At 48.4% G+C, this 24,235-nt stretch overlaps 4 protein-coding genes across 4 annotated transcripts; 2 read left to right on the top strand and 2 right to left on the bottom strand.

The window, feature by feature from the left end:
• Positions 1 to 313: 313 nt before the first annotated feature.
• Positions 314 to 4,484, bottom strand: FDXACB1 (ferredoxin-fold anticodon binding domain containing 1). The gene is made up of 5 exons (XM_063311252.1): positions 4,256 to 4,484; positions 3,966 to 4,122; positions 2,884 to 3,087; positions 2,203 to 2,361; positions 314 to 1,900 (listed from the first exon to the last, which is right to left on the bottom strand). Exons 1-5 carry the CDS (start codon positions 4,437 to 4,439, stop codon positions 736 to 738), a joined length of 1,869 nt encoding a protein of 622 aa, XP_063167322.1. The 5' UTR covers positions 4,440 to 4,484; the 3' UTR covers positions 314 to 735.
• Positions 4,485 to 5,244: 760 nt separating this feature from the next.
• CFAP68 (cilia and flagella associated protein 68) lies at positions 5,245 to 11,288 on the top strand. The gene is made up of 4 exons (XM_063311142.1): positions 5,245 to 5,372; positions 8,908 to 9,135; positions 10,047 to 10,113; positions 10,759 to 11,288. The coding sequence occupies exons 1-4, from the start codon at positions 5,352 to 5,354 to the stop codon at positions 10,935 to 10,937; spliced, it is 495 nt and encodes a 164-aa protein (XP_063167212.1). The 5' UTR covers positions 5,245 to 5,351; the 3' UTR covers positions 10,938 to 11,288.
• On the bottom strand, positions 11,195 to 13,904 carry CRYAB (crystallin alpha B). The gene is made up of 3 exons (XM_063311141.1): positions 13,430 to 13,904; positions 11,934 to 12,056; positions 11,195 to 11,549 (listed from the first exon to the last, which is right to left on the bottom strand). Exons 1-3 carry the CDS (start codon positions 13,733 to 13,735, stop codon positions 11,346 to 11,348), a joined length of 633 nt encoding a protein of 210 aa, XP_063167211.1. The 5' UTR covers positions 13,736 to 13,904; the 3' UTR covers positions 11,195 to 11,345.
• Positions 13,905 to 18,399: 4,495 nt separating this feature from the next.
• On the top strand, positions 18,400 to 22,022 carry HSPB2 (heat shock protein family B (small) member 2). Its single transcript, XM_063311188.1, has 2 exons — positions 18,400 to 18,602; positions 20,932 to 22,022. Exons 1-2 carry the CDS (start codon positions 18,506 to 18,508, stop codon positions 21,378 to 21,380), a joined length of 546 nt encoding a protein of 181 aa, XP_063167258.1. The 5' UTR covers positions 18,400 to 18,505; the 3' UTR covers positions 21,381 to 22,022.
• Positions 22,023 to 24,235: the final 2,213 nt, after the last annotated feature.

Below are 24,235 nucleotides of genomic sequence, written 5' to 3'. Positions count from 1 at the left end.
GTGATACTCTCAAATGCCAGTGGGTCCAGAAGTGGGGGGAGCAAGGCCAAAGCTAAATTTAATTTACAACTATGTTAAACCTAAATCTTCCGTATAGCTTACAGGATTTTTTTTTAATCCATTCAATCGTGTCCGATCCTTGGGAGACTGCCTGGAGGAGTCCCTGTACTTTTCTTGGCAAGGTTTTTCAGAAGTCGTTGCCATTGCCTCCTTCCTAGGACTGAGAGAGTGACTGGCCCAAGGTCACCCAACTGGCTTTGTGCCCAAAGAAGGACCAGAATTCACAGTCTCCTGGTTGCTGCCTTAACCCAGTGTTTCTCAACCTTGGCAACTTGAAGACGTCTGGACTTCAACTCCCAGAACTCCCCAGCCAGCACAGCTGGCTGGGGAATTCTGGGAGTTGAAGTCCAGACGTCTTCAAGTTGCCAAGGTTGAGAAACACTGCCTTAACCACTACACCAAACTGGCTCTTGAGCTAACAGGTTTACTTGTCGCATATTTAACCATTTTCCTCTTCTGACACGTGTTGCGATAGCAACTTCCAAGGTCCCCAGGTTATACAACTCCCAACCTAAGGAACAGCGTGAAGAAAAGTGATGTGGTGCCACATGGTGTAACACGAGGTAAAAGCACACTCACACAGACCTCTCATTGTAACATCCAGACAGCTCACAAGAACCAACATACTGGTCTGTGGCAAAAACCACTCTCTCCCAGGTTTCCCTTCCCGTCTTCCTACCTAACCATCACCCGCAGGCAGCACTGCAGTTCCTTCCTAAGCTCCATCTGCATGGCGGCCACCTGATGGCGACCGAGTGCTTTGTCACAAGATTGGTAGATGAGCCTGTAGCACAGGCTGGTTCGTGCTGTGCCCGGGTGCCGAAAACTCTCAAGCAGCTGGATGGACACAACCGTTTCCAAAGACACGCGCCTGGCAATAGTGTGAAACTGGGTTTCATGGAATGCTTCTGTTTCTGGAACCCAGAAGCTGATGCCATGCACGTAGGTTGGCGGATGGAGGGAAAAGTTCTCGAAAAGGCCTAAATGCCCCCCCGCAAACTGGTTTGCAAAACGCTCATCCGAAGTCCAGAGCATGCGCCAGTCAGAAATTCCACACATGCACATTGCCAGAAGATCGAGGTTCAAAGAAACGCAAACAATGTCTTGATCGGCACTTGAAGGTGGCCATGGAACGGTGTTTATTGTTCCCACACAAAGTTCCTTCGTGCCAGAATCAAAGCCCTCGCAGCTCACGGTCACACCGTATTTGGGTTTGTGCAGGAAAAGGGAAGAAGAAGAAGGAAAAAAGGTATCCTGTTGATTGGTTTCTGGGTCCTGCTTCAGAGAGTCCAACTTAACACCTGACAACGGGAGTAAAGAGTTTAACGTATCTCTGAGGTTTTCTATCAGGAGCTGCGCATCTTCTGAGTCTTTCTTAACTGCACAGACAAAGATGGCCTCATGAAAAATGGGAGGAACGTGAACAGAGAGCTTACATTTTTTAAAGGCCAGTCCGCTGAGGGCCAACAGAGTCCGAGGGGAAAAGTCTGTCTGCTTTATAATAGAATGAAGAAAAATCAACAGGGAAGGCCGAAGATAATATTGTCCCGAGGTCCAACTCAAATCAAGATCCTGATTGGTTCCTTCCCAGTTAGGGAAGCCTGAAGAAACAAACATCTCCATGTCACTTTTAGTAGCCACAGAATTAATTTTGGAGTGTCTTTGGGCAACAGGAACTATCCAAAAGGCATCTGGTGTGGAAGGAGAAGCAGAAGTGTCTTTGTATACCAAGGGAAGCGAAGAATTCACTTTCTGAACTGGGAAAAATCTGCCGAGCTCCTCAATTAGCTTTTCATTTATAGTTCTTACAGGATGGTTCGAATTAATATCTAAGTAGTTCCTAGATCAGGTTATAAAACATATTAGAAAAAAGTAGTATTAAACAAGGTAAACCACCAACACCAGATGTTATAGTTTGGAAAACAGCAAATTATTGATGGAGCAGTAAATGTGAAAGTGCATTATGATCTTTAGCCCATCCACTGGTGCTATTCTAGTTTCTCAGATGTCAGTCCAAAATCCACCCAGATGCTTAAGGAAAAGTAGACTCCTTAAACGTTCTATTTAAGAGCACAAACATCAGCTGAGTGATTACATTATGGAGAGATCAGGTTCAAAGGATTTGGAGGTTCTACTGCATACCTGTTTATCTTATCTACAAATATCTGTGGAATTTGGCAAGAAACTGGTTTGCCTTCCAGCTCCACTTCGCAAATCAAAGGTCTTGAATGGGGAAATGGCATACTCCGGGTGAATATGTGATTCACGGCTCCTTCAATGCAGAAAGATTTATCCTGATTCCTACAAAGAAAGCAGATGTTTGGAGGGAAATGAATCAACGCTTTTCGTTTGCACAAGAAAGATGAAGGTGAATTAGCGGAGCCAACTGGTGGCAAACCAATACAATTGAAAATCCAGAAGGTAAATTGTTGGGTGGCTGAAACACTAGGCAAGATTCATGCTGAAAGGTGTCAACAGTTAGAAGGACAATCTTGGTGAGACAAAGGAACTGTAGACCAACATATACAGAAAGCATTCAGTTAAGGAAGGCGTTATCGGTCTGATTCCTTCCCAACATTTCTTTAGGATTTTAATAGAAATGTAATCTGTTCCTTGTATCAGCTTGCTCCCACAAAGGCTTGAGAACTAAAAGGGTCACAGCTCTGTTTTGCTAGAGGTAATAGACATTTCAATATCAGACATCCTTAGTTTTAAATCCTGTATGTGCAGTTCTCACCCACAGAACTTGCATGGTGCTTCTCAAGAGAGAGAGGAGCATTTGGTAATCAGATGGCACCTGGGGTGGGATCAACTACAGCTTACCTGTAGCCTGTACATTTATATCCACCAGCATCCCTGATGTTAAATGGCTGAATGCCGCTCAAGATAAATCCTGCTTCTGCTGCCATTGCCACCACTTGCCAGCTGTTGTGCCACTCCCGCACAGGCTGGTCTGCAGGGGTTCCCCCTTGTCCTCTGCAAAGTGCCACATGGATTTCTCCTTTCTCTGCCAGAACATCTGCACAGCTGGAGCAAAGAAAAATGGTGGGTAGCATTGTCCCACAGCTGATGTAGCAAGCTGTCAGTTTTTTTAGCTGATCTCAAGAAGTCTATTTATTACATTGTTCTTAATAGTTGCAAGGAAGTGGAAGAACGTGAAAGGTATTCTTGAAGAGGAAGAATACATAGTTACGGGGCTAACTTTGCTTCACTTCTGCTCTTCTCAGAAGTTTTTCTTTAAGCAAAGAAAAAAACGTTCAGGGTCCTATTGAACACAAGTTCAGCTTTGTGCCTTTGGATAGGTATCTGATTGGCCACTATGGAAACAGATCAGAGTTAGATATGCCCTACATACATTTTGCTCTTATGTAGTCTTATCAGCAGACTTCAGGAATGTTGTTTTACACAAGAATTTTTGCTACTGAAGGTGGCTGAAAAAGTTGCATACAGGGATAGCAACACCAAGGACCAAAGCCATAGAAATCCTCAACAATATTTTATTTTATTTTATTTTATTTTATTTTATTTATTCAGTCAGTCAGTCAGTCAGTCAGTCATCCATCCATCCAATTTATCCCCGCCCATCTCCTCCCGTCGGAGGCCTCTGGGTGGTTTACAACAAGTGATTAAAACCATCAGAATAATACAAAAAATAAAATACAGTAAAAATACTATAAATAGAAATAAAGAATAAAGAATAAAAGGTATTTCCTCTGCCCATTCAGACAGTGTCCTATCCTGCAGCCCTTTGCACAAAGCATTTAATGGTAACTAAGATGTGCCTGTTGGAGGGCTTAAAAGGTAGATCTATCTTCCTGACATTTATATTTTGAGGCTTCTAGTGCAAAAGCACATTCACCCACACAGTGGAACAGAAAAAAGTACACAGCCTTGCTTTGTCTCACCTACAGAAAAACTTGGCAAGAAGCTCCCTGTTCTTTTTTATTCCAGCCTTTTTTCCACAATGGGGGAAATTAAAATAAATACGGTCAAAATTCCTCACAGCTGGCAAGAAGTATTCCTTCAGTTTTGTGCAGTTGACAGAAAAGTAGACTTCAGCACCTGGGTTATTAAAAGAAAAAAAATGCAAAGTTTAGTAGATGATGTTTTTTCTGGTGAACAAAATATAAGGGTAACAACAAAAATGCAATAATAATAATACTGCTTCCCGCCCCCCGCCCCCCGCCCCAATTACCTTTGTCTCTTAGAAACTGTACGTTGGACTTGGTGAAAACTTGTCCAGAAATAGACTCTTCGCTACCATAGCAGGTTGCAATAATATGAACCTCAGAGCCTCTTTCTTCATACAAATGGACTGAGAAGGAGAAGTTTCCTTCCCCAACTAGGAGGAAATGTGGTTGACGAGGCAAAGGCTGCATGGAGGCAAAGCCTTAACTATCAACAGCTTGGACTGTAGAAGGCTACAGGTGACACTCCTTCAGTTGGCCACTCCTGACACAATCAGCTGCATCATTTTAGGGACAGGAAAGGAGGAGACGTGGCCTCAGATCTCCATGCAACCTGCCAAACTCACTGGATAACATCTTTCCTACAGAGAAGCAACCGAGCATCTCTCAGCCCCTGCCAGCACAGCCCATAGCAAGCCAGCCAGCCAGCAAGCCAGGGAGCTGTGCTCCAAAACTCACAGGAAGCACCCTGTGGCTCCTCCTGAATTAGAGAAACGTCCTGGTTCTCCTCCAAGGATGCTGCAGGAGCGGAACTAAGGAGCCAAAGCATCCCAATCTCAGGCTGCTTTTGCACAGCACCGGGCTAATGTCGTTCAGGGCGCTGTCATTCCGTTGCCTTCATTCATTCAGTCCACCCCACGCCCCCCACGGGCCAATATCATCCGTATAATGTTCTTGATTCTACCCCTCCTTTGGCGGAGGGGAGAAGAGGGCAGACGGACATCTGGCTGGGGATGATGGGCCTGGCAAGGCTAGAACAGCGCCCACGCCTGGCGGGGGCGTGGTAGCAGCTGCTCCATTTTTATCCACCACCCATTTCCCTTCTGGCCGAGACACACACACACCCTTCTACAAAACAAATTTTTTGGGGGAGGAAATATCACAAGCTATCAGAAACTTCGCAACTAGCTTCCACGCCCCCATCAACCCCCTCCCCATCGCTTCGAAGCGCGGTCGAGCTTTTTATAAGTCACTTCCGGCAGCAGCGTCCCTCCCTTCCGGCGCGTGGCTTCTGCGGTTGCCATAGGAACGGCTTCCTTTCTTCCCTCTTCCTCCCCCTCCCCTTTCGGCTTTCTGCGCCTTTCTTTGCGGCAGGAAAGACGGATGGGGCGCTGGGCGTCTTCGGTAGGTAGGAGAGGGCGATCTATTCGTTTTATTAGTGTCGTTGTCGTTGTTGTTATCCTCGTTGTGGATGGCGGCGACTCCTTGGGAAGGGTGAGAAGGTAGCTGCGGTGGAGCCTCCAGCTTCAGAAGCAGTCTACCGTCTCTTTCTCCTCTCTCTCTCTCTCTCTCTCGCTCTCTCTCTCCTTTCAATCTATTTTGGACAATGTATTTCGAGGACTGCCTGGCTAGATAGGAGAGCCAAGGCCCACTTAGGCCACACTTAAAAGCTTGGCAGGCATTAAAAAAAGAAAAAAAGGAGGGGGAGAGGCTTGAAAGCCCGGCAAGGTATGGCTTCTTCTTCCCCTCTCCCTCAAAAAGAAAAAAAAAAGGAAGCGAATAGGATTTTAGAGCTGGAAGGGACCCCAGAGGGCATTTATTCCACCCTCTTCTGAGGAATGGAGGGTGAAATGCCGAGTTCTTGACTGGAGGCAGTTCCTCTAAGGCAGTGTTTCTTAAAATGTGATCCAAGGACCCCTGGGGGGTCCCCCAAGACCTTCTCAGGGATCCATGAAATCAAAAGGACTTACCAGCCTATGTTGAAAAGTTTTACAATATTAAAATCCCATCAAACAATCGTGAGAAGCAGTAGCAGCAGCAAATGTGTCCATTTTAATTTTGAATACGTTAAATATTGATAAATATAACCCTGAACTAAAACAAAAGCTCTTTTGGGGTCCTCCATAATTTTTAAAAGTCGGAAGGGGTCCTGAGAGAAAAATGTTTAAGAACCGCTGCTCTAAGGAAACCCCAATATCTCGACGCTGTTTCTTCATTCTCTGGCTAAACAGCTGCAGCCGCTGGCTCTTTGAGTGAGATGGGCAGTGATGAAATTGAAATATAAATAAATAAATATAAAAATAATTTCCCCTGGCGTTTTGTCCAGTTCTGCTTCCTGAGTCCCAAGTGGCTGCTGGTGGGGGCAGATTATTTGCAGGGCACCTCTGGGGTCTTCCTGGAGAAGAAAACTTGGCACTTCCCCACTTCCCACCCAGATTACCAAATTTTCCTCCACTTGGGACTGTCCCTGAAGGGCACTTTGGTTTGTTTTTAAATTAAGGGGCAACTCCCCCCCAAACTTTCTTGGAAAAGACAAACACGTGTCCCTTGGAGCAGGGCTGTCTGAGTAACATCAACAGGGGATTCTCTTCACATAGCAGGATTCTCTTCGAGCTCACCTTTGGGTAAATCTGCAAAAGCAAATTCTGCAGGAAAAAACCCCATAATTTTAATATATTAAAATACAAGTTACTGACTTCAGTAATAATATATTTCTTGAGATCCGAAGGGGTGGTTTTGGGAAGGAACGTTGATGGTTCCAGATACAAAGCTTCAGTTTTGCATCATGGATGCAGCAAGATTTAAGAGTTTAATAGCAGTTCTACTTCTGGGTTATTCAGTATGCTGGCTCCAAGTAAAGTCCACTTTTGTGGGACTTATTCATTAGGAAGCCAGATAAGGACTGCAACCGTATCTTATTTAGAGTAAATTTATGCTGGCAGTTTGAACCAGCCCTCTGACTGAAGGGAGCACATTAAATTGGCTATCTGGTGGTGCCCTTAGGATCTTTCTCCACCCCACAGCACTCTCCACCCATCAGCGAGATGGCAAGAATTTGCCAGCCCCATTGCAATAATCCCTCTTCTGCCTCTCTGCCTTTGACCGCTTTAACCCAGGGACAGCTCAAGACAACTGAGGCATCTGCCTGGCTCATGGGTGTGGGTAAGAGGAAGGCAGCGTCATGAGGAGACAGCAGAAAAAAGACTGGGGCATATTTATGCCACACTGGTGGGCAAACGGGGAAAGGCTCTTAGTGCCTGGCTGTCTTGGCAAGATGCAGTAGTAGCAGTTTGGAATAAAAGTCTCTTATCCCATGGATGCTCTGAGGACAGTGACATCAGCCCTAACTGATGATCAGGAAATTACATCACAAACTAGGCTAGCTAGGGTTTTTTGGCTGCCTGCTCCAGTTCCTCACCCCAGCAAAGCCCTTGGCACTTTTAATATCCATTTACTGTGTAGCTTTCACATCCACTCTATTGAAGTGTTCCATTTTCCTGAGATCTTGAAACCCAACTCCAACTGAGAACAGGGAAAGTAGCAAGAAAATGTGGGATGTGGACCAGACCAGTAGTTCATACACCACCACTACAACTTCTGAATCAGAGGTATTTCTTGCTGCTGAGCTTCCAGATTTCTGGCCATTCTGTGCTGAAGCGTTTGGAAAATTCCATTTTCCCTTTAATTATTCTCTTGGCCATACGTTTGCTACTGTTTTATCCCTGGATTAAAATTGCTCCCAAAGGACTTGGGTTAAAACCTGATCTTTCAAGAGCTAGTGGTGTTGGTGGGTAGGAGGAAGTCGAGGGGATTCTGATGTTGGAAAAGCACAGGAGAAGAGCTGAGTAGGTTTTTCACAGGAACGCAAAGGTGTAAGATCTAAAATCTGTAAAATCTAAAAGTAGCTATTCTTGTGGAATCATCCTCATCAAATGCTCTTGTGGGGCCATATTCCCCATTTAACAATGACATAATTTGCTCGTGAGGTAAAGCCAGAGATCTCCAACGTTTTTGAGTTGGGATGCTGACAGCATGTTGTGGGGACTGTGGCAGAAAAGGCTGGCAGAGTACACGTCACCAGTTACCCGTTGATCATAAAGCAAACGGGCATGGCGGCTCTCCACCAGCCCCTGTTGCTTCCAAGGAAGCACTCTACCACTTCAGCTTATCTCTGCACTTTGGGAGGGTGAATGGGCACATTTCCATATATTGTAGAACCCTGGATTATAGCCAGTTACCATTTTATTTTCTAAATGTGACTCTGGGCTACCCAGAAGCTAGTGTTTTGCTCTGCAGATGCTAGCTTCCCAATCCTGTTTTCAAAATTAAAAGGATTTTTTAAAAAAGGCCCCAGTGCACGTTTGGGATAACAGCATTTGATTGCAAATTTGTACAAATTTGCTCCAATGTAGGTATCACTATGTTCAGTGTTTATTATGCTCAGTAGGTTTACTCCCCACAGCCTGGACTTTATATAATCTTGCGCTTTCACTATTCTCAGTTTTGCTCGTGGTCCTGCATACTATTCATTACTAAATCGGATATCCACGAAAGCCTCGTGTGGGTCTGATAGTGATTTTGAACAGGCAATCGTTACACTGTCCTTCAAGAGCAGTGTTTCTCAGCCTTGGCGACTTTAAGACATGTGGAGTTCAACTCTCAGAATTCTCCAGCCAGCACAGTTGGCTGGGGAATTCTGGGCATTGAAGTCCACATGTTTTAAAGTTGCAAGGTTGAGAAACAATGTTCTAGAGTGAACCTCAGCGTTTAAGTTCTGTAAAGAACTTAGGGATTTCCTGAGTTCTAACTACACTTTGCAGGGCGTGTTTGGATACAAGACATGATGCAGTGGCATAAAACTGATCTAGGTTTGTGATGCAGCGACTGCTTTCTGCAATCTGCTGTACAGTGCCTGGCCTGTTTTCCTGTCTCTTCTCAGGCCATGTCCTTGTCTTGCTTCTTTAACCCTCATCATGGCTGTTTACTCCGCGCAAACGGCCATGGGGAAATATGGACGGACTGGAACAGCACATCGAAGTTCTTCCAGTATGGGTGGAGGTGCACCACCAGCGAAGACTCCTATGCCAACAAAACTCTCTTGGGGAACTGGAACGAGGAGCGTTACGATGTCCAGAAAAGGAAGGAACTCAAACCTCTCCCTTCCCAGGTCAGAGTGCCATTTCAACGGGACCTTGCTCTCTGGACAGCCACAAAAGGGGTCACTCCCTGATTGCTGATGCTTTGGGTTTGATTCTTTTTGTGAGCTGCAAACGCCTGAAGCCCAGCCTTCAAAGCTTATGTAGAGCTGGATGAGAGTTGTGTTCCCGGTCAGGGGTGAAACTCTCTGCGTAAGTTGGGGCCAGGCAGTGGCTGGGTTCACACATGCTACCAACCCAACACTTGCTTCAAGCCATGGTTTGTTGAATGATTTACCATAAATCATGATTTTTCAAACCACTGCAGATGGGGATCATGTATCACTCTCATACAAGAACCAAAAAATCCACATGAAGATTTTGTGCTCCGAGAGTTCTCTTTCAGCCTAACCTATCCCACGATAGAAATAAAATGTGGAGGAAAAAGAACCATTCAAATTCCCAAGCAAAAAAGAACCAGCTCTCTAGGCCCCTTACAAAGACAAGAGGGATTCCAGTGTGATAAAGCCATGGCTGCGGAGATGATATTTAAAGCCTCCTATCTAAAGGAGAGGTCACTTAAGAAATCAGGCCTTGGAAAGGCTCACAGAGGGCATTAGATATTTCATTCTACCTGTCATTGTTTTGCCTCGTTTTCTCTCTTCAGTTCCTGGTTTATTTTCATTGGCTGCCGCTCTGTGCACACATTTTTTTGGCAGCAAGCCTTACTGAACATAGCAAGGCTAACTTCTGGGTTCAGGAATTTGAGGTTAATCCCTTCCTCCTCCTTCTCTCCAGCTATGTCGACCCAGGGTTCTGCTGGGCTCCCAGCCAGCATGTAAACTGGCTCGCTTTGGGGATAAGGGCTCTTCTGCTGGAAAGTTTGGCATGACTGAATGAAGCTGCCTGCCTAACTGAGCTGACCCTGGCCTTTCCCTTTCAGTACGCTCACTACTTCGAGTCCACCTACGTGTCAGACTATTCCAAGGAAATGCCTCGCAGCTTAAGAAGTAGGTGCACGAAACTAATACGCAGGAACCACATTCAAGGGCAGCCAGGAGACCAAGGGCGTCTATATTTTTCCAAAAGATTCCTAGCAGAGGAGTTCAAATAAGACCAATGCAAGCGTGCATAGCCTGTGACCTGAGGTATCCCGAAGGGTCCGATCGGAGGCAATAAATGGCTGCCGCAAGCAAAGACTCGGTGGGACCTCAGGTGCACCACAACAAAGGACTGCTGGAAGGCGAATCAGTGAAATGCCCCCAGATATGCGAGGGAGCCATTCCTCCCTGCTCCTCCTTTCAAAGTTACCAGCTTTTTTGGAAATGGGTTCTGTTTGGCAACTGACAGGGTTCGGGATTCCAGTTAAGCATTCTCAGGAATCCAACTCTCAGGCTGATACAAGGGTCCTGGTGTGATTTCCCAAAGCCAGGAAGGCGAAGAAGTTCGCTGTCAGCCAAGTGCCAAAATTCCTGCAAAGCAGGGCGGCGTGTCGGTCTTTCCTCCTATGCCCCTTCCGGACCCCCTTCGGTGAGGAGAAGCCACAGCCAGGGCTGCCTGGGATTCTGCAAAGGGAGTTCAGGGTGGGGGTTAAATTTTGCCCCCTCCCCTGAGCTCTGCTTTCCTGCCTTTCCTTGTCCTCTCTCTGCTCTTAGGGATCGTGCGAGGGCCTCACTGGTTTCCTGGACACCAGCCAGAGCTGGATCCGCCTCCGATCAAGCCCACCGCCCGGTCGTGCTACATGATCGACTACCAGCTTCCGCACAGCAGAGCGGCCTGCCCTTTGGCCGACGGGAAGCCCAAGGAAGCGGAGGGGACCCAGCTGAAGCAGTAGGCACTCCAGGGCCACTTGGGGGTGGGAGGCTCTGCTGAGCAGGTCTCCTTTCCCCACCCAAACAGTTAGAAGCTCGGCTGCTGGGCAGCAGCGCCTAAAATAAAAGAAATGTGTGCCAGAAGAGACTACCACATTCGTGTTTCAGTTCTGGTTCCTTCCTAGCATTTTTTGTGGCTTTCTTAGCAGTTCAAAGACTCTGCTAAACCCTCAGTTCACCAACACAGGACTGAGTCTTAGATTTAGGTTTGCCATGAAGATTGAGGGAAGAAGCTACCAACTCTTTATTTGTTAGTCAAGAAGTTCACTTGCTATCTTTGCACAAATAAATAAACAAGAAGAGCCAGTCTGCCATTTCTGTCCTAAGGGAAGGCTTTCTTCAGTATAAAAAGGGCAGGTCTCCGAGACCATCTATTTCCTTGGTCCTGGGAGAAGGGCAGATTTTTCTTCCCTTGTGACAGGGATGCAGTGCTCCGGCGCTTCCTTGGGTTGCCTTGGTCCGTTCACTGACAGGACGCCATCCGAGGAGAGGGAGGAGGTGATGGTGAGGGGGTCCACATCGGCAGGGATTCTGTACTTCCTGTTGAACTCGCGGGCAACGAAGCCATGGTCATCCTTGGGGGGGAGGAGGAAAAGCATTGCATTGTCAGCTTGTGAATTGTCCTATGGGATAAGCAGCACCTTGCAACTGAAAAGCCCTGGGTTCATCTTTCCAATGTATGTTTCTGTGCATCGGCTTAAGGAACGTCCTCTCTCTGAGAACTGGAGGAGTCACCCCCAAACAGCCTGGGCAATGCTGAGCTGGGCAGGCTAGTGGCTCTGGCCTCCTCCGCTTTGAAATGGAAGAAAAAGTAAATTAAGCGGGCCTCCCTGTTTCGTCTGCCACAGGCATGGCTTTGAGACCCTTCCAGATGACAGATGTTGTGGCTGTGTGATTCTCCAGAGGGCAGCCCCCATTTTGCCTCCCTGCCAGACAGGGTCACCCCCAACGAGACCAACCTGGCGTTCCTTGTGCTTCCCCTGGACTTCGATCACGTCTCCACAGACCTTGACCGTCAGCTCCTCAGGAGAGAAATGCTTCACGTCCAGGTTCACGGAAAACTTGTGGTTGTCCAGGTGCATCTGCTGACAAACAGTTTGGGTTAGGGCAGAAAGGACATTTCACGCTTATCGAGGGTCAGGAGATTCTAGATGCAGAACATTTCAACACGTTTGCGGCCTCGTGGCAAGCTTTCCGTGAACTGACCGTCAGTTATTGCTTGATACTTCATCTCCCCAAATAAAAGTCAGTGCTACACGTTACCTTCCTTGTAGCCTGAAGATGAAGATGGTGCAGAGAAGGGTCATGAGGACTATCAGCGGACTTAAACTTCATACGGTGAAAAAGCTAAAGTGGTGTGCATTTCTAGCTTATAAAATGAGAGATTTGTAAAATTACACATGAAAAGTATATTTTCTGCCTTATAAAATGAGAAGGGCCATATAGCTGGTTGTCAATAGAACATGCACAGTGGACAAAATGCCTTGTTGGTTTAACTCCTCAGACTGACGGGTGTTTCCAAATGCCAGCGATCAAGATGTGTCGTGTGGCTAGTTTGCCTGTCCCACCCAATGGGCTTTCTCCAAGGAAGAAAATAATGGCGGCAGTGGGAGGACAGGAGGCCTACAAAGATACAGTTCTCTGGACCCCTTGTAAAAATTTGCAGAGGCATGGCATGGAAGTCGCGTGGTTCTCTCTATTCCCTCCCTGGGTTGGTTCACCAAATACACTTAACAAGATCAGTGAAAAAGGAGCAGATGCATTCTCATGACACGATAAACGTGGTTAGGGGTTTTTTGTGGCTTCGTGTGATGTGTGAACCCAGCATCTCTGGTTAGCGTACAGTGCAGTATATAGTCCAAACCCAGAAAATGGTTCATGTCCCCCACTGGGCGCCTCGCAGCTTTCTCACCTTCTCCCATCAGATGATGAATTGCGTTCCTGCCTTCTGCTTCTTTGAAGACTCTGATTGTTCTAATCTACCCCTCCCCCCTTTTTATTTTATCTCCCTTCCTCTTTGTTATGTCTGGCTCAGATTGCTTGTAGCGAGCAAGGTATTGCTTCTAATTTTGGGACCATAGCTAGCCCGTTCAGGCTGTGGCATGGAAAGGGACGATGGACCTGTCAGCATCTGAAGAGAAGGTACAGAAACAGCGCCCCCTCCACAGGTAGGTGAGTCACTGGGGCAACAGGAGAACTGGATTGTCAGCAGATGTGCTGACTTATCGCTTCCTGGCTGTGCTGGCTGGGATGACAGGATTTGTAAGTCAAGTTGTCTAAAAAGGAACCGCCGGAGATACCTGATTTAAGTTGTTTCTGTCATGGGTCTCCACACCCTTGCTTTACTGCATACAAAGCCCCACAAAGGAAGGAATAACAGGGCAAGGATAACAGCAGTTCCTGTGGCAGCTGCCCTCTGCCCGGATCCAAGCATTTGAGCAAGAGGAAGGGTTACCTCTGGGAGTCCGCTGTCCAGCCAGCCAGCGCTCCTGAAGGTGTAAGGCCTCAAAAAGTAGGAGTTGAAAGGCAAGGCGCCAGCGAAAAGTTCGGATTCCATGACGGGCTCCCCAAAATGTTGGCTGAAGATGCGGCTGGGCGACAGGCTGGGGAACAGCCGTCTGCGGAAGAAGGGGTGGTGAATGGTGACATCCATCTCCCCGAAGGTAACGGCGGGTGGCAGTGCATGCCGGCAAGCCAAGTGCCCGGGCTTTATATGTTCCCTGGTGCCAGGCACTGCCCTGGCTGAACCCTCTCGAACCATGATGTCAGACCTTTCCTGATCCCTGCTTTTCCATCTGCATCACTTGGCAATTGGCTGTAGATTTGTATAGCCCTCTCAGCGCCCACATGGCGGAGGGAAAAGAACACAGTGAAATTCTAGCTGGTCAGCACAAAACCGCCTCTTCCCCCTCCTTTCCCTGGGAAAGAAAAGGAAGAAGGGCTCCGTCAGCGTGATCCGCATTCCTGCTCCTTCAGCCGCCAGCGCAAATCATGGCTTTACTATCTTTGTCTCGGAAAGAGCCCAGGGAACCTGGCATCTCACTGGCATTCGGTCATTAGGTCCACAATAGCCTCCTTCCACACCCTTGGGCTGAACTGCCCCAGAAAGTGACTTGCGGCCTCTCCCTGGTGGAGTTGAATCATCATGGCCGGAGAAAAGGACGCCCTGCAAAGACTGGGTGGATGAGATCACCACCATAAAACTTGGGGATGCTGGCCATTGGGATAGAGAGCTTAAGAAAAGGCAGGACCACACTCCAGATATCTGACCTCTGTCCTGAATGTCATTGGCAAGAGAGTAAACAGCCTGGGACTCAGTCTTGGGTGGGATTTTGTGAAGACCTTTGACTGATGGTAGGTAGATGTTTGATTCAGTGGATCCAAAAATATTTCTTTCCTTCCTTCCTTCCTTCCTTCCTTCCTTCCTTCCTTCCTTCCTTCCTTCCTTCCTTCCTTCCTTCCCTCCCTCCCTCCTTCTCTTCTCTTCCCTTCCCTTCCCTTCCCTTCCCTTCCCTTCCCTTCCTCTTTCCACCTCCCTCCCTCCCTCCCCCAAAGCCCCCCACTCCTGCTGCACAGAGACGCAGCCTGTGCCATCCATTTCAGCCTTGGGGACCATGGACAGTTTGCTTCCTTGATCCCACTACTGAGCCAAGAGTTTTTAATAGGGTGGTGAGATAGAAGAGATGAATAATTTTCCCCACTGGGTTAAATTTAAAACTTCTTGCTCAGGCTGATGAAAGACTACGCAAGGCTCCTGCCAGTCATGACAGCACCTCCAGCTGAGCATGTGATGAATGCTGCCGGACCAGTTCCCGGTCCTTTTTTTGTTTCCTCTTTCTCCCCACCCCCCAACAATATTTGCAAGGGTGTAACCACTGCTGTGCACGTTGGTAGTACCCCGAGCCAAGAGTTTCCTTGTCAGATCTGAAGATATTCTTGTTGAGTCTAAGCCCCGTAGCAAGGACACCTTGACAAAATTTCCAGACAGTGAGAAGAGTCCCTGCAGGACAGCTAAATAAAGCTTCCTTTGTTTTATTGGGTGCTGGGGGGCCGGGAACAATGGCCACCACTCTGATGCTCTGCGAGCTTCCAGAGGAATTGAACTTTCTTGGAAATCAGACCCCGGATTCATCAAGAAAACCATGGGCATGTTAGTAGAGGACCTGTCCATGGCTACTGGGAAGTATGACCTGTTCCCAAGTAGACTGCTATCCTGGTGTGCTTTCATTAGACCAGTGTTTCTGAACCTTGGTAAGTTCAAGATGTGTGGACAGGCTGGCTGGGGAATTCTGGGAGTTGAAATCCACACATCTTCAACTTACCAAGGTTCAGAAACACTGCATTAGTCACTGTCAGTTAACTCAAGGAAGTAAGCATGCGTCCAGTATCAGCTGTAAGTGTGCCTATTTATATGTAACAGCAATGTAAATGAACAGGTGTCATGATTTTGTGAAAGGGTTGAGTGGACATTTAGTGCCAGTTTGGTCAGGTTTTTACTGTGGAAATTTTAAAAAGAGTTTTCAGAACTTTATGCAGTAGAAGTTCTAAATTTACCTTTCAGGAGCCCTTTACAATAAATAAAGGCATTGTGTTTTGTTGAAAGATGTTACAGCAGTCACGTTATCCCCTGAGATTATTCCTAGACACGTAAGACATTTCCAGATTCAGTCACTGGCTGTTACCAGTTGGGAGCAGCGAATGCTTGCAGCATGATCTACTCATGTAAAGATAAGATGCACTATGTATTCTGGTGCATGAGCTTAAATCCTGATGTTTATGGGTGCTAGAGCTGCATCTAAGGTGCACTGAGACCCAGGGTTGTGTGAAACCTCAAAAACCTTGGTACAGCCTTCCAGGACCAGCTTGTCATTTGTACTTTGTCGAGAGGGAGAAACTAGATTTTTGTTTTGTTTTGTTTTTTAATAGCCAGGAAAAAGAAATGAAATCAAATTTAGTTTTCTGAGGATGGTGTCCCGTGACTCCCTCAAATCTGGCAGAGGGAGAGCTGAGAGTTGGTGAGAATTACCCACAGACAGCGGCCATTCACAAAACAGAAAGGAAATACGACACAGAGCTTCTTCCATTGGTGAGCCGATTAAAACAGGTGGAGAAGGAATCTTGATGTCTGCTTAATCTGTTGGAATGGTTTTACATTTTGAAATTCATTTTAGGTTAGCTGTTTCGCAGATAAATTGGCCTTTGTAAAGGTTTTGTGTTTTTGGAAGAGATAGAAGGCAGGCGAGATGTGTAACCCTTGTCCTGCCATCAGTTTTCTGCTCCCAGTTGGCTGGCAAAGCTACTTTCCTGCACATTGACAGATTTCAGCGCATTTGTGGGAACATGTGCCTGTAGCAACCAAGGCACCTGGTGAAAGTTCCTTTGAACTCAGTGTGACTGCCTGCACTGAAATGTTCAGGGTGATGCTTTACAGGAGCTCAGAATGTGGGACTAGGAGCTGTAGAGAGTGAGGAAGATGACAGAGACACACAGGAACCTCGACAAAAGGGGCTGAAACACTTTTTAAGCCCAGAGCAGCAAGATAACATTCGGAAGCAGCTTAGGCAGATGCCTCCCTGATTCACTGGCATATACAAAGGAGCAGTTGCTGCAGCCCAAGCAGACTTGCAAGATTTTGCTATTATTGCCAGTCTCAGTAAAAGTAGTTTTAGCCTTCCTGTGGAGCTGATTTCCTGGTCTACCTAGTGGGGTTGGCAAAAGAAGTCTCATTGGCTGTGTTCACCCCACAAGCTAACCCAGGGTTAACTGAACCATAGTTTATGGAATGAACCCAACTTTCTGCATGTACACACAGCACAACCATCTGCCAGTCATAAGTGTTGGACTTGCGTAATATGCTAGACTGAAACCTGGCTAGCTAGCGTGCTGTTCCATGTGTTATGCGAATGTATTATACTTGCTCTGTAGCCCAAGGGCACACGCTGCCTCTGGGGCCACCCTGTGACAGCTGGGGCCAGATGCTGCTGAAGCCAGCAGAGTTTCTGGGCTGGGGGGCAGAGAAAGTGGGCCAGGAGTGCTCTGCGGTGGCTTCAGCTGGCAATGTAGACAGACAGGCTCCAATCTCCAGTTTCACTGTGTGTAAACAAGGAGGCATCTGTTGCCCCAAAGGATGTGTAAGAAGCCTCTGGTTTCTGAACGTCGCTATCTTTAAAAGCACACAGAGTTTAAAAATTTACATTAAGTACGTTATATGTATTTATAGATAGCATGATTAATTTGTAATTAGTATAGAATTAAATGTATATACTGTATAATACATTTGGTGGTTTATAATGTGTACTGTCCTAACAGCCAGGAAGCACGCTGAGACAAGGAATAGGTCTCTAGTACTTTATTACTGCTGCATTAGACAGAAAATCCTAACAAACTGAAGAAGCGTGGGAAAAACCCAGACATATAAACCCCAAAAGCTAAGGTGGGCCTGATCTGTGTCTCTTTGAATGGCTGCTTAACTCCTCAGTGCTACGCATGCGTTTTCCCCCTGGATCAGGGCTCCCTCCTGCTCACCATCAGTACTCACGACATGTACAATACTATCTATACACACACACACACCGAGAGTAACTTTGCCTGCCAAATTTGGGACCTCTCTCTGCCTCCGGCCCTCTTTCCTTCACTCTCCTTTAGCTCCTCCACATCACAAGCTTGTGCGCAGACAGCCAGCAGTTTGATGTGAAGAGGCCTCTGCTGGACTGCTGTGCAAAAGCAGAATTTCCCCGAGGCCAGCTGTTGTGAATTTGCGCAAAGCCAAAATGGGTTGGGTTGGTTCTTCCTTCCATGTTTCGTGATTTATCTAATTGGGGTGAAGCGAGCCACGGTTTCAGGTGTTGCGCAAACCTGGCCCATCTGTCTGCACAGTTATAGACAGCTGTCCATTAAGCACCTGCTTATGGGCCCGGGAAACCAGCCATTGCACGTATCTTGGAGGTCAGGTCCAGCACGTTTGGGAAGCTCTGCAGCCACCTTGATCAACGGACTGCAAGACACCAAAGGGGGAGGCAGCCCAGCCTGTGAGGGATCGGCTGTCCCTCACCTCAGGTTGTGTGTTAAAGACACCCAGGGATTTGCACACTTCTGCATGGGGAGACTTTCCTAATTTAGCAGCCCCTTTGCCACAGCAAACACAGTCATAATGAGACCAGCAGGGCAGCATTGTCTCCTCTGGTGGCAGCTGCTATCAGATTTGAAATCCGGGTGTCACATCAGATTACTCAGTTCCCCCAAGACGTTGCTGGTCCAAGAGGCTTGCAACCATCTGACCCACATTATCAGAGGCGTCTCCCACCGCCTTCCAGGAGCAAAAAGATGTCTGTTGGGGGCAGGGAACCATGAGCGTTCTGGTCCTCCCCAGGGGCTCAGTGTTCCAGGCCCCGCCTGTCTATTTTGGTCCATCTTTTATCGCTTCCTCCTCCCGGTGGAATTTGCCTGACCCAGGCGTCCAAGCCGGCCGCAGACTTCCCCAGGAAGGCAGTGGGGAGCAGGCACTTCAAGACAGCCTTCTCCCCAGGAAGCTATGGCTCGGCAGCACAGCATCCCACACGCCTACCCCACGAGTGCAGAATATGAGTTTGCCAACCCCAGCAAGATTTACGACCAGAATTTTGGGGAAGGTAAGGAGGGGGGGGGCTGCCCCACTTTCCCCTTCAGGTTGCAAGGTCCTTATCCATCCAACAGTTGGCAGATGTTTCCAGCTCGGTGACCAAGCGACCTTTCCAAAATAGTTAATCTGTACACCCTCCCTCCCCCCGCCCCTAATCCACTGTGCTAAAAAATGCTCCATGAGCCTTGCATGGCTGCAGCCATATTTTTATCAGGCCTTCACTATGTGGTTGTGTAAACGGAAAGACGGAGACCAGATTCGGATCAGCAACTGCCCTTATGGAGACCTGGGGGACCCCTGCGCCTGGGAGGGAGGGTCTTCCGGATCACTTTTGGTCCATCCTCTTGGGGTAGCCCTGCTCAGCATCCTACCCACTGGTCAATGCTGGGTGGGGGGGAGCGGCAAGGGAGGGGGGACAGCTCATTCTGGAAATCCCAGCCTTGTAAGGTGTGTCAGTTGCTCCTGCTTAGCTCAGTTCCGCGGGTGATTCAGACATACTTCGATCCTCCTGCTTTGCTGTAAAGTTTGTTGTATTTTCATCGTGCTGCTGGTCGGGTTCACAGAATCCTAGGATAGGGACGCTTACCTTCCCTGCCCCGCCCCCCAAGGCCCTGCAAACACAAAGAGTTTTTCCAAGGAAAAGCCTGAGTCTTAAGAGTTGGAGGTCCCACTGAGGCCATCAAGCCTGACCCCCTGCTCAGGGCAGAAACCCAAAGTAAAATCTCTCCAACAGCTGACCGTCTAGCCTCTGTTTGCCCGTGAAGGAGAACCCACCACCTGTTGGCTCCCTGTTGAATTCCCAACGGCCAGAAGGTTGCCCGTTTCGTAGGATTTTGCGGCAACGTTCTTCAATTAGGGGGGTTGCCTCTTTATTACTCGATTTAGGCGCGTCGCAACTCTGAACAACTGGGCAGCTCACAATATAGTAAAAATACAAGATAAAGAGGAACAAGATAAAGAACAAACCAAAATCACTATTCTGATAATAGGCACGAGGATGACGGAAATACGGCTACAAGGCTCCCCGGGTGTCACTTCTCCTTTGCGGGAAGCTAATAATAATCGCCGTCTGGCTGCAGACAAGGAGGTGTTTCTGCCCAGGCCCCCCTCCCGGCCATCCCCCCTCCACGGCACCAGCCGAGCTGGCGGGAGCGGCTGGCAAGACGGGGCTTCGGGACGACGCTGCGGGCCGACGGCTCCGAGACGCCCGCTGAAGCGCCGAAAAGCGGGGAGGAATGCGGGAGGCGGCGGCCGGCTCCGCCACCCCTTTGCTCGTGGCCTGAACCGGTGGAACAAGCGTCCTGCCCAAGAAGGGGCGCTGCTTGTGGCCCCGCTAACGGCGCCCCGGACTCCCACTCCTGGAAGCCTAGCCAGGGCGGAGCCACCCTCGGGGGAGGCTGGCAAGGGGCGAAGAGCCGGGTGCAAGCGGCCGAAGATGCTGGGGGCTCTCCAGGGTGGGGGGAGACGGTTGCACCCTCCCCCGTGCAGAGCCCAAAGCCAAGACGCGGCCACCCGCGGAACGGGCGGCTCAGTCGCAGCGCGGGTCTTCCTCCTCTTAGCGGCAGAGGGGGCTCTCTCTCCCCAGCTCCGTCCGTGGCGGGACGGGCTGGGAACCCACTCGGGACCTCTTGCAAGCAGGTGCCCTGCGACTGAGCCACGGCGTCCCTCCAACGAAGAGTCCCCCTTCTCCAACAGCAGCCCGGCCGCAGCGACTGGAGGCAGACAGAGGCTCTCCAGGCGGCTGCAAATGGCCGGGGATCCGTCTCTTTGCTCCGCTGCCCTCTTCCAAGGCTTCGAAGGAAACAGGCTTGGCAGGTTTTGAACACAAGGACGCGCCTTCTGCCAGACGGCTTGTTTTAGCCGTGGAGGCAGGGGGGGGGGGAGGGGGGGCTGAAGGAGCAGATCATGGGCACAGAGTCGGTTTCATACCTGCAGAAATTAAATTAAAATCCTTTTTCTGCTCAAAGTTGCTCCCCCACCCCCACCCCTCGCTGCTTTTTCAGCCATAGGATGAAAGGCAGAGAAATGGCCTCATGTAGAGGATGCAAATGTAACCAGGTCTGTTGACTTCTGGGGTGGCTTTGGCTTTGTTCTAAGACGGAATATAAGAAACGTGGAACAGGTAATAATATCACGTTTGACATTAAGCCTTGCCTTCTCAATCTGACGCCATTCGTACCAGGCTGAAATCAGATGGTTTAGGACTTCCTGACATTCTACAAAAAGATTATTTGGTTTTGCCATGACTTTGTGACCTGATTCCCCTGTCAGGTTAAGCCGTTGTGTCTTTATGGAATAAACCATGATATATGCTAAGCCATGACCCTTGTTTCTTATAGGCATTTCCCCCGGCGATATTCTGGCTCCAACCTTGTATCACGGTTACTATATCAGGCCTCGGATTAACAAACAGTTGGAACGAGGGATTTCAGAGGTCACCCTCAACGAACACAAATTCCAAGTGTTCCTTGATGTCTGCCATTTCACCCCCGACGAAATCGCTGTCCGCACCGTGGACAACCTCCTGGAGGTGACAGCACAGCATCCTCAGAAGGTCGACCGGCATGGATTCATCTCCCGTGAATTCACCCGGACATACGTCCTCCCCTTGGATGTCGATCCCTTGCTGGTCAAAGCCACTGTGACCCACGATGGCATCCTGAGCGTTGAAGTCCAGCGAACAGGGAAGGAAGTGAAGGCCAAAGTCAACGAGGTGACAGTAACGCACCAAGGAAAGGAGGACATTCAGGGGGAAGGAGGACGTTCAGGGGAGACACTGGATCCCTAAAACATCCTTCCAGTACGGCCCAGTTCAGGCCAGATTGAGTAGGTGAGTCTGGAAGTGGTCTTTCAGGACCACCAAAGGCCAGCCTAGTTAGTCTCATTGGCCTTATCTTCTCTGCCCCAAACATGCAGTGCTTTTATTCCAAGAAGCCTTCTCCCACAGGACGCTCAGAGCTACAGCTTATTGGAATGCCAAGGACGATCTTTTCAGATTTCTCCTAACCTTCTTTCATCCAAATATAATTCCCAGGATTACGATGGAAGACAGTAAAGGCTATTGCACCAGTCTGAAGCCTGAGATATGGATAGCCCCCTCCCCCCCCTTTTTTTTTCATTTTAAACGGGTGCTGTAACTCCTACCACTTTTCAGCCAGCGTGGTATGCTGACGGGCGTTGTGGTCCAACCCACTGGGAAGACCCAAAGGTCCAGGAAGGCGGCACTCAAAATATTGCCGGCCTTGGACAGTGACAAATGGTCAAGCCCTTTCTCCGCTGGAGAGTTAGCTGCCCTTTTGAGCTGGGCTTCGTTTGACGACCCATCATAATCCCTACGATTTTCAAAGCAATCAACCATTGTCATTTTGGAGTACTGTAACTCTATTTACGGCCCTTTCTTTTGTTCTTGACTGCTTTTACTCATCTGGTGGTGATTAAATGAGATTTTAAACTAAAAAAATATTAGAGCAAGGAACCTGTTTTCAGAACAGGTATTGATGAATCATACCTTGAGAAAGGAGAGAAAGTAAATAAATGCAAACAGTTAAACACAGATGCAAACCCCGCCCCCCACATTGTAACTGTAAGCTGGTTGTATAAACTTTTCATCCAAGCCTTTCCCATGACATGATTACTGACATTGAGCAATTTTTTCTGTCTCTTTTAATAGTAAAGTTTGAGTAGCCGCATTTACGCAACTTGATTATGTTTATCCAACCCAATGAATCCTAAGCTGTACAAATTGGATTTGGAAAGCCCACAAAGCCAAAATGTGGCTAGCAAGTTTGCAGCAACCTGCTTCAGGTGAACACAGTCAGTCTCTGGGTCCATACAGAAGTGCTAAGAAAGTAACTGTGGGAACTGTGTTCTTATGAGCCCACACTCCTTGGGCTCGCCGGCACCCTGCCTCGGTCTCCTCAGCTGCGATCTGGGTTTTCCTCTCTGTGTTGAGCCAACTGCGATCACAGACCCAAATGTTGGAACAGCTTGGCATTGATGCTCAAGTGGACTCAGGAGCCACCATAGAACTTCTGCAGGGTTTCCAAACTTTTCCTTCCCAGCTCCAATGGGGTGAAAGCATTCTTCAGCGGGAGGGCCCACCCAACTCACAGATGTTTGTGTTTTAGTGCTATGAGAAACAGCCAGCCATAAAACCACAACTGAAAAGAAAGCGCATTTGGGTTACATCCACTGACCCACATAATTTGGAAGGCTCAAGCAATAACAACTTAGGCTGGGTGAAACATGTCTGCAGTGCTGGATTCTAATCATTTTCTGTTAATTAAACACATTTTTAGAGCAAGCTTGTCCGTTTTTGGACTTTCTGGATAGGGGGTCCAAGGCAATCCCTACTGGAGTTAAAATGGGCCCCTGATTGTGGGAGCATCTTCAGAAGAAGTTTTCCTGCAGATCGGAATGGCTGGCAGGTTGAAAGCTGGAAGACCCTCAAATTGTTTCCACAAGTTTATAAATTATTAGGATCACCCGTATCCCATTTTATTCCAGGGGCAATATGCCCATATGCTCCCCCTTTCCCACATTTGTCCTCACAAAATCTTGGCAGGGAGACTTTGGAGAGAGATGATGATTGGATTGCCAGGCAGTGAATGACATGGGCCAAGTGAAGATTTGGACCAAGTCTCCCAGTTAAAATGCAATGAGTGATTCATAACAACAGTGTTTAGGATTGTGTAAACATTTGCGCTGCTAGTTGACCTATTTGCCTGCTGTGGAAGTTGGACTTTGCTTCCTTGAAGTCCCAAATCTTTCTTGACCCCGGAAATTCTTACGAACTTCCATGGCTGGACAGGGTCCCCTCTCCAGTTGGCGCCCAATGATTGCTGACTCTCCTCTCCCACATGGACCTTTCCTGGCCCCAGCCCAGGGCTTACCTCTGGATGCCCGCACAGGCTGGATTTTGTCAGGAAAGCAGAAAATGCACCCCTGGGCACTCTTCAGCCTGGGACCCTTTTGTGCCCACAGACGTGTTATGAAAAGGGAATGTGAACAGGCAGCCAAGACTGGCTTGGCAGGGAGCGCCTTTCTCTTTCTGCAGTCGGGCCGAAAAGCAACTCCCGGCACACACACAGAGTGGGACCGGGAGCAGCAGGCTTGCAAAACCCCTAGTTTGTTTGCATTTCCGAGTCTGGGCCTGGCCATACAAAAAACCCTGAGATGCCTTGCAGCTGAAGCCACTTCTGGGCCCAGATTCATGGCTTGTGAAAGTCTTGGGGGTGAGGGAGGTGGGGAGCAGATGTCACAATCCTGTGTTGCTTGCATTGTGGGTCTCTGGTGCCGATCAGAGCAGGAAGTGTCCCTCCGTTTGTGTCAGGAGAAGCAGCCACGCCTCCTGTTGCACCTTAAGATCTTTCATTTGATACAAGCATTTATGGACGCTGCCTCTGAGGCCTCCGCCACCCTTCGTTCACCTTGCAGCTGCCACAATACTCTCTCCTGCTCTTAGCGAAGGATTGTTATTTTTTAAAAACCCCAACAGGTGCCCTGTCTCCTTCCACATCTCCCAGCTCTTGCTGTCTTGTCTGGAGGCCAAAGGATGGGAGATGAAGGATGGGCAGCGTGCCTGGTATCCGGGCTTCCTTTCCAAACCATCAAAGTGTCGGTTTGCGCTCAAATGGAAGGGGC

This window comes from Candoia aspera, chromosome 9 (assembly GCF_035149785.1).
Source record: "Candoia aspera isolate rCanAsp1 chromosome 9, rCanAsp1.hap2, whole genome shotgun sequence".
Taxonomy (NCBI): domain Eukaryota; kingdom Metazoa; phylum Chordata; class Lepidosauria; order Squamata; family Boidae; genus Candoia; species Candoia aspera.
This window is presented reverse-complemented; position numbering and strand designations above follow the sequence as displayed.